We start from the raw sequence: 12,177 nt of genomic DNA on the forward strand, positions 1-12,177 counted from the left end.
CTCTATCCAACTATATTCCCCAAACACCTACACTCATCAATTTATTGCCATTCACTTTTGTCAATATAACACATAGCTTGAATTGACAACCATTATCCTTTGCCTACATCACTGTAATTAGCTATTATTTTCCTCTTTTGCATCATCAGTAACTGGATGTTCTTCCTAAAATCATTCCCTATATCATTAATGTACAAATTAAATAATGGCCACCCAAATACAGAGCTCTGTAGCACAATACTGGTCACCTGCCTTCTCTTGGATTCTTCTTTGCCATCTACTACTCTTTGATGTCTTTCTATCAGTTATCCTCTTATTTATCTCCCACCTTCATATCTATCTCCAATTTCTCACTTTACATAAGACCCCATGTAGTATCCTAGCAGATGCTTTTGCAAAATCCATCGGTATATAGTGTAGCTTTATTTAACCTAGCTGTCCCTTTATTGATAAAAAGTGAAGTAAATTACTAAAGTAAGACCTACTCTTAACAAATCTGTGATTCCTATGTAGAGTATCATATTCTTATCCATCCATTCCTGAGTTCTGCTTTTAACCAGCTTTTTCAGTACCTTAATTACCACTTCTAAATTACTTCTAGTATAACCTATAAAGTGTAACTTATTTGTTAATGATATTTCATATGGATTGACTGATGATGCAAAATTAGATAGAATTTAAGGACTGTTGCTGATGTTAATTTCCTACAGGAAGATTTGAATAGACTTTTAACTTCTACAAATGAATGGGATTGCACATTTAATATTAATAAATGCAAGATACTGCAGTTTGGAATGCAAAGATAAAAGGTTATATACTATATTGACAGAGCTGTGCTTCAGGAGGTGGATGAGGGTCAGAATCTTGGGGTAATGGTTGAAAAATGAGCTAAAGTTCTGAGGATAAAGAAATATACATTGTATTTTTGCTATGATAAGAAGTACATTTACAAGTACAGATAAAGAGGTTGTGGCGCCACTGTATAAGGCATTGGTCAGACAACACTATTGTGCTCAAATTTGGTCACCTAGTTTTTATTCTGATGTGGAAACTGGATAGAATTCAGAAATGAATGACCTAAGTTATATCAGGACTCTGAAATATTGGTTATGCCGAGCTTGGTGAATAGGAGGAAATGAGATGGCACGACAGAGACTTTCATCTTAGCGAAGAGATTTTGCCAGATTAATACAGAAAGATTATAAAAAGAGTGGAGAGGAGTGAGAGTGAGGCCATCCATGGAAGTTGTGTAAAGATATGGTGAAGAAGGGCATACAAAGTAGACTTTTTACATGGAGAGCGGGCCTCCATATCTCTGCTAGCCATGGAAGCTGTTCGGGTGACTTATTTTTCCGGCCTGGTTGGCCAAGTGGTTAGCATATCCGCTCTCCAGCCAAAAGGCTGTGGGTTCGAATCCTGCCATGGGCATGGATGTTCTTGAATGTCTGTGAAAATACTAGTGGTGGACAGTAGATGATGTTGGTGTAGATGATGCGTTTGGTGGATGATGGGTGGATGAGGTTGAGTGATGGAGACGGAGAGTTGTAGAGTAGGTGCCCTCCCTTGATGAGTCTTGGACTCCCTGGAGGTGTCAAATAATAATAATAATAATTTGCTACCTCTGCCTTGGAGCCTCCTTTACCACCAATATTATTAATTATTTTTTATTTTATATTAATATATTAAGGTAAAAATTTTATTCTTTTGCATATATACTTTTACTTTTTTACTTTTACCTTCCTATCCTGATGCTGCAGGATAGGAAGCTCAGCAGTGTCTTCACTCAGTGACAGGCAAAGAGCAGCCATTGAGCAGAACTTCTCTACTCCTCAAGAAGTAAACTACCATCAGTGGGAGCCAAACCCAGAAGAGATATAAAGGTTGAATTAATGCAGAAGTCATATATTTCCCATATACAATTAGTGAAAAAGGTGTGTCACCTTATTATTGAAATACTCTGGATCAGAGACAGTTTGTAAAACAACAATCTCTGATCCAGATTATTTTAATAATAAGGTGATACACCTTTTCACTACCCATAATGCATAGCATTATACAATCTGGAAAGGTGTGTGTGCTTTGCATTATGGAATACTAAGGCAATTGATATGAAGTCATTAGCCTCTATATAAAAGTGGTCTAGTCATTAAGATATTTCATGTGCAACCTTATGTATATATATATATATATGTCCAGGTTACCATGGATGCAAAGTGCATATTAAAATTGTAATACCATTGATATTACATTGAAATATATGATGGATACGAATTGTAGAGGAGTGATGTATTTTATCCATATTGATGGTGACGTGGTTAAAAGAGAATGCAGAAAGGGGATGAAATTGTTCAGAATGGAGAAAGGAAGGAAGTGAAATTATGGAAGGAAGGATGTAGTGGGAAGGGAAAGAAACAATAGGTCATCCTTGGAAATTCAGTAGGAGTGTGGTTAGCAAAAATGTGAAACTACATTTTTTATTAGCTAGTAGTGCATAGTGAAATAGGTTGTCAATGGAAGTGATGATCATCTGTGAATGAATTTGAGGAGAGGTGTGATAAACATTTTAGCAGAGCACACTTCTTAATGAGTTAATGAACTTCTGGAGATTCTCATTTAATAATAATAATAATAATAATAATAATTATTATTATTATTATTATTACTACAGGCAACTCTAAGGAGTCCATAGACTCAATGAGGGAGCCCTAACATCATGTCAAGAACAACTATTCGACATTCACACAGTATCTATCATACCTCACCTTGAACTCATTTACAGTCATAGCACCCACAACAGACTCTGGCTGCTTATTCCACTCATTCATCACTCTCCAAGTAAAAAACCTAGCTCTAGCACCCCTGCTAACCACACTCTTGCCCAGCTTCCATGTATGGTGTCTAGTCCTCCCACCACCAATCCTATTCTCAAAAATATCTTCTGAATTAATCTTATAGAAACCCTTCAGTAATTTGAATATCTGAATCATATCACCCCTTTTCCGCCTATCAACCAATTTCTGCAACCCACAAATCTTCAACTTGTTCTCATAAGGTTCATTCCATAGACCTGATATCATCTTGGTCACTGTCTCTGGAATCTCTCCACCTCCTTGCCATCCATAAGAAACCCTGGCGCCCATATATGGGCACAGTAGTCCAGATGGGGCCTTATCAAGGCTCAATACAGAGGAACAATAACCTGTTTGTCTCTGCTTGTTAAAGTATTTTTCAGCAACCAAGTGATTTGATGATGAGCTGATTTAGCCACTTTTGAGATGTGCCCCTAAAATCAACTCCCTATCCACTCTCCCAAATCCTTGGCCTCATCAATCTCCTGGATTACAGTTCCACCAATGTGATATACTGCTGCTAATCTTTTCACCCCAAAATGCATAACCTTACATTCTGCCACACTAAATTGATATCCATTCTCTTTAGCACAGTCCTCCAAACTATCCAAATCATCCTGCAAAATTTTGACATCCTGTGCACTCACTATTGCTCTACCCAACTTTGCATCATCAGCAAACAAATGAACAGTTCCTATCAGATCCTTTCCTATATCGATAATGAACAAATTGAACAGTAGTGTTCCAAGAACAGAACCCTGTGGCACACCACTAGTCATAGGCCTTCTTTTGGACTCTACTCCTGAATAAACCACTTTCTGATATCTCTCTATCAACCACTCTCCTATCCATCTCACCAACCCTATATCCATTCCCATATGCTGCAGTTTACTGATTAGAATTCCATGTGATATCCTGTCAAAGGCCTTAGCATGGTCCAGTAGGATCACTGTAAACCCATTACCCTTATCCAGTTCAGCTGTCACTGTGTTATAAAACGTGAACAAGTTACTGAGGCATTATCTACCCTTCACAAAACCATGCTGTCCCCCATACAGTATCCCATTTTCATCTATCTAATCTTGTATTTTCCTCTTGACTATTTTCTCCAAGACCTTCACAATGATTCCTGATATGCTGATTGGTCGATAATTTACAACAGCAGTCTTGGATCCTCCCAGTGGAAATATTTTCCCCTTTTTCCACCCCTTGGGGCTAACCCAGACATGAGACTCAAATTAAACAAAATGGTCAAGGGCACTGACAATTCTTTAGCCGCTTCACGTACAGCACGAGCTGGTATACCATCCAATCCTGCAGATGTATTGATATTGAGGTTTTGTAATAGACTATTCACCTCCACTTCATTCACCACAATTTCCGTATAAGCTGTTGATTCTTTCATTCCTGCAATGTCACCACCTGGATGATATACTCTTGCAAAGTGCTCGTTCAGTAATTACACTATATCAACTGATTCGGTTACCTCCCTACCATTGGAATTCTTTAAAATCATTCTGCCGTATACATTTTTTCTTTTACTTGCAACATATCGAAAAAACTGTTTGGGATTGTCCTTAGCCTGAATGGCTAATGTTTCTTTCCTAATCTGCTTTTGCTTTTCTCACCACACTCGTTACCCTTTTGGCCTTCACTTTATATTGTTCATGTGCCTGCCGGTCACCTTTCTCCTTAAATTCTCTCCACAGTTGTTGTTTTTTTTGCAGCTCAAACTTAATGGTGTTATTCATCCATTTAACCCATACTTGATTTATTATTCGGACTCTAGGTATACGGTAAGCCATTGCCTCCTGTACACACACTTCTTATCTGCCTCCCATGCTCAATCGATGTCCAGCCCTTACAGTTTTACATGCTATGGCACTGAACCAAGCATACTCCTAAGCTTGTCATACTTACCAGCCCGATAATTCAATATGTACCCTATCTTAATTGTAATTTCCACACCTTTAGCCACCTCCCAAGTCAAGACCCCATGATCACTCTCACGAACTGGCAATGTCGTCATATTCGTTACAGCCAAATCTCAGATGCAATTGCTAGGTCAAGCACTCTCTGACCCCTAGTATTTTCCATTACATGCTGTTGCAGATAGTTATCCCTTAATAACCGCATAAAATCAAATTCCTTCCTCCCATGTGTCCTCTCCTCCCTCCAATCAATGCTACCATAGTTGAAATCTCCCATAATAATTACCCTCCTTTCACTCATTTCTTCTATTTGCTTATGCATACTATCTCCACCATCTATTCCATCACCTGGTATATAGCAGCACCCAATTGTATATTTTGTTCTGCTAGTCTCAATCTCACACCAAATAGCCTCAAATGTGCTCTTTTCTCTATCCTGTAGTTCAACTTCTATTCTCCTTGGCTGTAGCTCATCAGCTATCATCAATAACACTCCTCCCCCCCATTTTATTGTCCCTGTCACTCCTGAACATACCATACCCCTCACATTCAATCCCACTAGCTATATCATCTTCTGTCAGCCATGTTTCACTAATGCCAATAACCTGTGACCTGGAAGTGCCAACCAAGGCCAACAATTCTTCCTTCTTGTTCCTAATATTTCTGGCATTAGTGTACATGAATTGCAGAAGCCCATTTGCACCATCCCTATTTTGATGCCTTATACTAACTATCCCATTCTGATTTGTTGTCCTTCCTACTCGCTTGGGCATATCACACACTCAACTATCTTCCTAAAGTCTGCATATCTACTCCCTCCCCCCTGTTAATAACTCTAGTTTGCCTGATTTTGCACATCCTCTTCCACTTCATTCATCAACACCTTTTCATGTCTCCATACACCAAATCCATTCAAATGCAAACCATCCATCTTATATAAATCCTTTCGCCCATCGAACTCACTCCACACATTTACAAATTCTACACCACTCCTCCTGCATAATACACGCATCATTAGCAATTATGGCCCTCCTTCTATACTCTTCACTGTCATACCACAGCAACAGACTCACCATCCTAACTCTCTCTTCAAATAATTCATTAAATGTAATGCAGTTTCATATATTGTTATGTTACATCAGTAGTGAAGTGAATTGATTTCTGATTGGTTTAGTACAAGATATTATTTAATATTATGTAAATTCCACACATTAATATTAAATATTAATATTATCAATTTTTGGAAATACAAATTATGAACACCTTATTTATTTATTTTTTAATTAGCATGTGTATCAATAACTTGGACATTTTATGTTTATACAACATGATGAACATATACAAAGCAATGTTATGAATATATAAATGGAAATACTTTAGCCAGTTAAGTTGTTCAAAACAACTCTTACTCATATGCATTATTTCAACTATTATATTAAAAAAGCTAGTTTTAATGCTATTTTTTTTTAATACATTTCTGTATTTCATACAGGGACATGGGTAACATTTGGATCATACTTAACAGAAGAGGTAGGTGAATCTTAATTCAATATTCTTTATTATGTAGGTAATATTTACACTATTTGCCATTTAATTTTTATATTTAAAACTTTGGATATATTTGTATATTGGAGATTCATCAACCATTATTAATTGTCATTAAAAATTTGTGTATTTGCATTACTTCTGTTGTATATACTGTATATTAATATTTTTTCTATTATATTTACATTATTTCCATTTTTGATTGACATCATGTAACTTTTCAGTGACTTTTTTTTTTCTTTTTTTTTTTTTTTTGTAATGTAAGCCTATCATACATTAGTACTGTAGATGTGCTAAAATGATAATCTTCTACACACTCTGCTCTAAAGACCAAACATGGAACTTTTTCAAATCACTTCAGGCAAAGTAATCAGGATGTTAGTTGCGCACCAAGTGATTAAATTTATATGCAGGAAGATGTGTTGTCTGAATATCTATAGCGGTGGATAAATTGAATGACTTGGTGTGAGACTAAAATCCTAATTACTTTGCTGGTGTTAGTTATAATTCATGGCAATTCGTTAACATTAACTCACATCATATTGTGTTAAAATAAACTATAACTTATTTAAGGCTGATGTTATTTCACTGGATTCAAACTCCAAGTCCTCCTTGGAGCACAAAAGGAATTGTTAGAAATGTGAGGTACTACAACAAAGTATATAGGAGAAACAGTTCAAAATTGTAATAGAAGTGGAAACAGTTTAGAATTGTAACAGAAGTTAAAACCAATCAACCATTCTCTGGGTGTAGAAATGTATAATGTACAGCCATTGTTGAATAGCCTTAATATTATGATGCAGATGATGTAACCAGTTAAGTTGTTCATCATATTGTATACACAGAAAATGTTCAAATTATTGATAGAATCTGAAGAGTTTACTATTTTCAGAGAAGATAGCGAACATAGGATGTGGGAATGGGTACTGCTAATGAAAGCAGATGAATTGCAGCCAAAAAGAATAGGAGATAGGCAGGAGGGCAGCTGTTCATTTGAAGCAGTCTGGTGGGAGATCAAGGCCAATATGACAAAATATACAGTTGGTTGCTGCTATAGGCTGATCTGGGATGATCCAGGGGTGATCTGGAAGACATGCATCAATAAATTAGTACAATGAGTTCAGGTTGAGTGATTATTATGGGGGACTTCAACTATGGAATTACAGATTGGAAGGAAAAGGAAGCACATGGCAGGAAGAAAATGGAATTTATATACTTAAATATAAAGAGCTAATAAGCTTCATTTCGGCGATATAAACATTATTTAAATTAAGGGGATATTAAATCCCACATTGTTTTAAAACCAAATAAGAAACTCAAAGATTGGAATCAGAGAGTTCATGCCGATATAGAAAACTATAAAGTATCGGCGACACTAGCGTTAGCTAAAGCAAGTGACCCTAGTACGTAGTACAATATACCGGACAACTCGTAGCAAAGGTGGTAAAGTTCTGATCGCTATTCTTAGGTATTTTCCATAATGTAAAAACACATTTCCTAGGAAATGTATGCTGTTATTACATTATAGTGGGAGGTCACCACCCAGACTGGTTTCAGCCTTTTTTGAGGCTTCATCAGTAAGTAGCTAGACCAAATTGATACCAAAGTGTATAGTGTAAAGAACTTATATACTCTGCTGTACGAGTTTCCAAACAGGTGCAACCATTAAGTTACTTAAATATAAAGAGCTAATAAGCTTCATTTCGGTGATATAAACATTATTTAAATTAAGGGGATATTAAATCCCACATTGTTTTAAAACTGAATAAGAAACTCAAAGATTTGAATCAGAGAGTTTCATGCCGATATAGAAAACTATAAAGTATCGGCGACACTAGCGTTAGCTAAAGCAAGTGACCCTAGTACGTAGTACAATACTGGACAACTTGTAGCAAAGGTGGTAAAGTTCTGATCGCTATTCTTAGGTATTTTCCATAATGTAAAAACACATCAGAACTTTACCACCTTTGCTACGAGTTGTCCGGTATTGTACTACGTACTAGGATCACTTGCTTTAGCTAACGCTAGTGTCTCGGATACTTTTCAGTTTTCTATATCGGCATGAAACTCTCTGATTCAAATCTTTGAGTTTCTTATTCAGTTTTAAAACAATGTGGGATTTAATATCCCCTTAATTTAAATAATGTTTATATCACCGAAATGAAGCTTATTAGCTCTTTATATTTAAGTAACTTAATGGTTGCACCTGTTTGGAAACTCGTACAGCAGAGTATATAAGTTCTTTACGCTATACACTTTGGTATCAATTTGGTCTAGCTACTTACTGATGAAGCCTCAAAAAGGGCTGAAACCAGTCTGGGTGGTGACCTCCCACTATAATGTAATAACAGCATACATTTCCTAGGAAATGTGTTTTTACATTATGGAAAATACCTAAGAATAGCGATCAGAACTTTACCACCTTTGCTACGAGTTGTCCGGTATATTGTACTACGTACTAGGGTCACTTGCTTTAGCTAACGCTAGTGTCGCCGATACTTTATAGTTTTCTATATCGGCATGAACTCTCTGATTCCAATCTTTGAGTTTCTTATTCGGTTTTAAAACAATGTGGGATTTAATATCCCCTTAATTTAAATAATGGAATTTATATACCTATGGAGAGATAATTACTTGAGGCAGCATGTGATGGGAGGGGATTTGATGTGCAAAAGTATTTGACCTGGTTATAGGAGGAGATGAGTTATCCATAACTAAGATGACCACATTGCCTCTGATTGGGGAAATTCATCATGAAATCTTCACTTGGGAGTTTGTAAAAAATTAGGAATATTCAGTCAAGAAGAGATATACGTGAAATTACAAGCAGGTGATTGTGCCATGGCATAAAACCCTGCAAGGAAAGGATGCTAGTAGAGCATGGGAGCTACTTAAAAAAACATCTCGAGGAAGCTATATTAAAATATATACTAATATCATTAAGCATGAGCTTCAGGATGGTGACCAGCAACCTCATGAACAGTACACGGGTCAGGCAAAAAGGGTGACCAGTATGGTAAGGAAGGCAAAATCAGATTATGAGAAGAAACTAGCTGAGCAGGCTAAGGGAAATATCAAAGAGTTCTTTTGCTATGTGGCAAGTAAGAGGAAGAATGACTATCGAAGAATAACTTTAATGAGGCTGATGGTCACAAGGTGACAGAAGCAGATAAAATAGCTCAGTTATTGATTGACCAAGGGTATATCATACAAATGAGTTCACTTCTGTGACATATGTGACAGGCTCATATGTGGGAATAGAGGTTGATGAATTGAAGGTTCTTGGGATATTACAGAATCTCAGACAGATGTTCGATTAGATGGAATATCAGCTCACCTTATGAGGGAATGTGCAAGGGAACTGGCAATGCCTCTGACTAGACTTTTTAATTTAAGTCTCAGCTCTGGTAGAGTTCAAAGGGAGTGGAAAGAGGCAAAATCATTCGCTTGCATGAGGGAGGTTTTATTGTCATAAAACCTCCCTTGTGCAAGGGAATGATTCCCTCCTACAGTAGCAAATTATAGACCAATCAGTTCTTAGGATGCTGGTAAAAGTAGACTGGAAAAATTGGTCAAAAAGAGAATTCAGGAATGGGTATTGGAATTTGATACTCTATGAGGGACAACATGGCTTTGTGAAGAATCGGTCATGCCTTAGCAATTTACTAACTTTTTATAATGGAGTGACAGCTGAGTTGGATATGGGAAATGTCTACAAGATGATTCTGCTTTATTTTGCAAAGCCATTTCACTGAACATGGAACCCTATTATGCAAATTAGAACAAATGGGGATGGATATGACACTGGTTATTATTATTGTTATTATTACCCCAAGACCTCATGGAGTCAAAGACTCATCTGGGAGGTCCTTTTATCACACACACATCTCATCATACCGAGCCTTAAACACACTCAAACTCCTTGCAGACACCACACTCTCAGGCAATGCATTCCAATCATTCACAACTCTGCATGAAAAAACCTGCCTCTCACTCCCCTACTCACACCCTCTTTATACAGTTTCCAGGGATGACCTCTGGTTCTCCCCTGATCTCCCACTATTCTCTGTAGAACTTCTTCACCATTGATCTTATAACAACCCCTTACCAACTTGTAGGTCTCTATCATATCCCCCCTCTTCCTCCTCTCCACTAGACTGCAAATTACATCTTCTCAATCTTTCATCATACTCAACATTCCAGAGGTCAGAAACTACCTTAGTCAGTCACCTTTGGACCCTTTCCAACATCTCTTCATCCTTCTGAAAACCCGGTGACCAAATCTGGGCACAATAGTCCATGTGTGGCCTAATCACAGCCTTATACAACAGAACAAGAATCTCTCTACTTCTACACGTCAGTGTCCTCCGCATCATTCCCAGAAGCCTTTGTGTTGTCTTCACAATTTTGGCAATGTGTCCCCTAAATTTTAGATCCTTATCCACTATCACCCCCAGATCTCTTATTTCCTCTACTTCCAACAATATATTCTCACCAAGCATAAATTCTGCATCCCATCTTTGTTTTCCAAATTTTAAAACCTTACATTTTGCAACATTGAACTCACATCCCCATTTGCTTGCCCAATCACTCAATTCATTCAAGTCTTCTTGCAAGGCCACAACATCTTCACTACTCTTTGTGGTTCGTCCCAACTTTGCATCATCTGCAAACAACTGAATATCTCCATCCAAATCTTCGCCGATATCATTAATATATGAGTTAAATAGTAATGGCCCTAAAACAGACCCCTGAGGCACTCCACTAGTGACTTTCCTTTTTCTGGATATTGCACCCCCCATACACAACTTGTTGATACCTATCAGATAGCCAGTCTCCAATCCAATGCACTAATCTAATATCCAACCCCATCTGCTCTAGTTTGACTGTCACCTTATCATGAGGTACTCTATCAAAAGCTTTTGCGAAATCCAAGTATATTACTGTGTATCCTTCTCCTCTGTCCAAGGAAGCAGTCACTTTATTGTAATAAGTAAGTAGATTATTAAAACATGACCTCCCTTTAGCAAATCCATGTTGTCCATCAAAGATTATACCATTGTTGTCTACCCAACTATGGATCCTAGTTCTCACAAGCTTCTCCAACAACTTAACCACAACACCTGACATACAGATAGGCCTATAGTTTGATGCTTGAGTTCGATCACCTCCTTTATGAAGTGGCACAATCTTGCCCTCCTTCCACTCTTTAGGGACTTGACCAAGTGCAAGACTCGTATTAAAAAAATATGTCAAGGCAGGTGTCAACTCTCTGGCACATTCCTTCAGAATACGCAGTGATATATTATCAAGTCCCACAGCCTTATTTACATCTAGTTTATTCAACTCCCCAAACACCTCTTGCTCACTTACAGTCAGTCTCTCCTCCCCATCAACAACTGCTCTCAATCTCTCCATGAAGTCATATTCACAAGATTGAAAGATCTTTATGAACTGCTCATTAAGTATCTCCATCACACATTCTGCTACAGCTGTATTTATACCATTTTCTCCAATCAGTGTCATCCTTCCATAATCATTCTTTCTTTTGCTGGCTACATATTGAAAGAACTCCCTAGGATTCTTTTTGGCTTCATTAGCTAACTGCTGTTCATACCTCTCTTTAGCTACTCTCACCAACCAAGTCACCCTCCTTGCCTGGTCTTTGTAGACCTCATGAAATTGGTTATTTCCACTTCTCTTATGCTGCCTCCACAATGCCCTTTTTCTCTGTATCGCATGCTTAATCTCTTTATTCATCCATCTCACACCTACCTCATTTAACCTTCTCAACCTTGGAATACATTTAGACATTGCATCTGCTAGATAGTTTTTGAAAATTCCCCAAGCCG

General features: G+C 37.4%; 1 protein-coding gene across 1 annotated transcript in view; it reads left to right on the forward strand.

Moving 5' to 3' along the window:
- Positions 1 to 12,177, forward strand: part of LOC150107665 (voltage-gated potassium channel subunit beta-2-like) — a 257,488-nt gene that overhangs the window by 64,321 nt on the left and 180,990 nt on the right. The window contains exon 5 of the mRNA XM_090392162.1: positions 6,273 to 6,314. Coding sequence (XP_090248288.1) covers positions 6,273 to 6,314 — 42 coding nt within the window. The remainder of the gene's footprint in view (positions 1 to 6,272; positions 6,315 to 12,177) is intronic.

The sequence above is a fragment of the Typopeltis vanoorti genome, chromosome 4 (genome assembly GCF_054136105.1).
Source record: "Typopeltis vanoorti isolate ZY-2024b chromosome 4, IOZ_Tvanoo_1.0, whole genome shotgun sequence".
In the NCBI taxonomy this organism is placed as follows: Eukaryota; Metazoa; Arthropoda; class Arachnida; order Uropygi; family Thelyphonidae; genus Typopeltis; species Typopeltis vanoorti.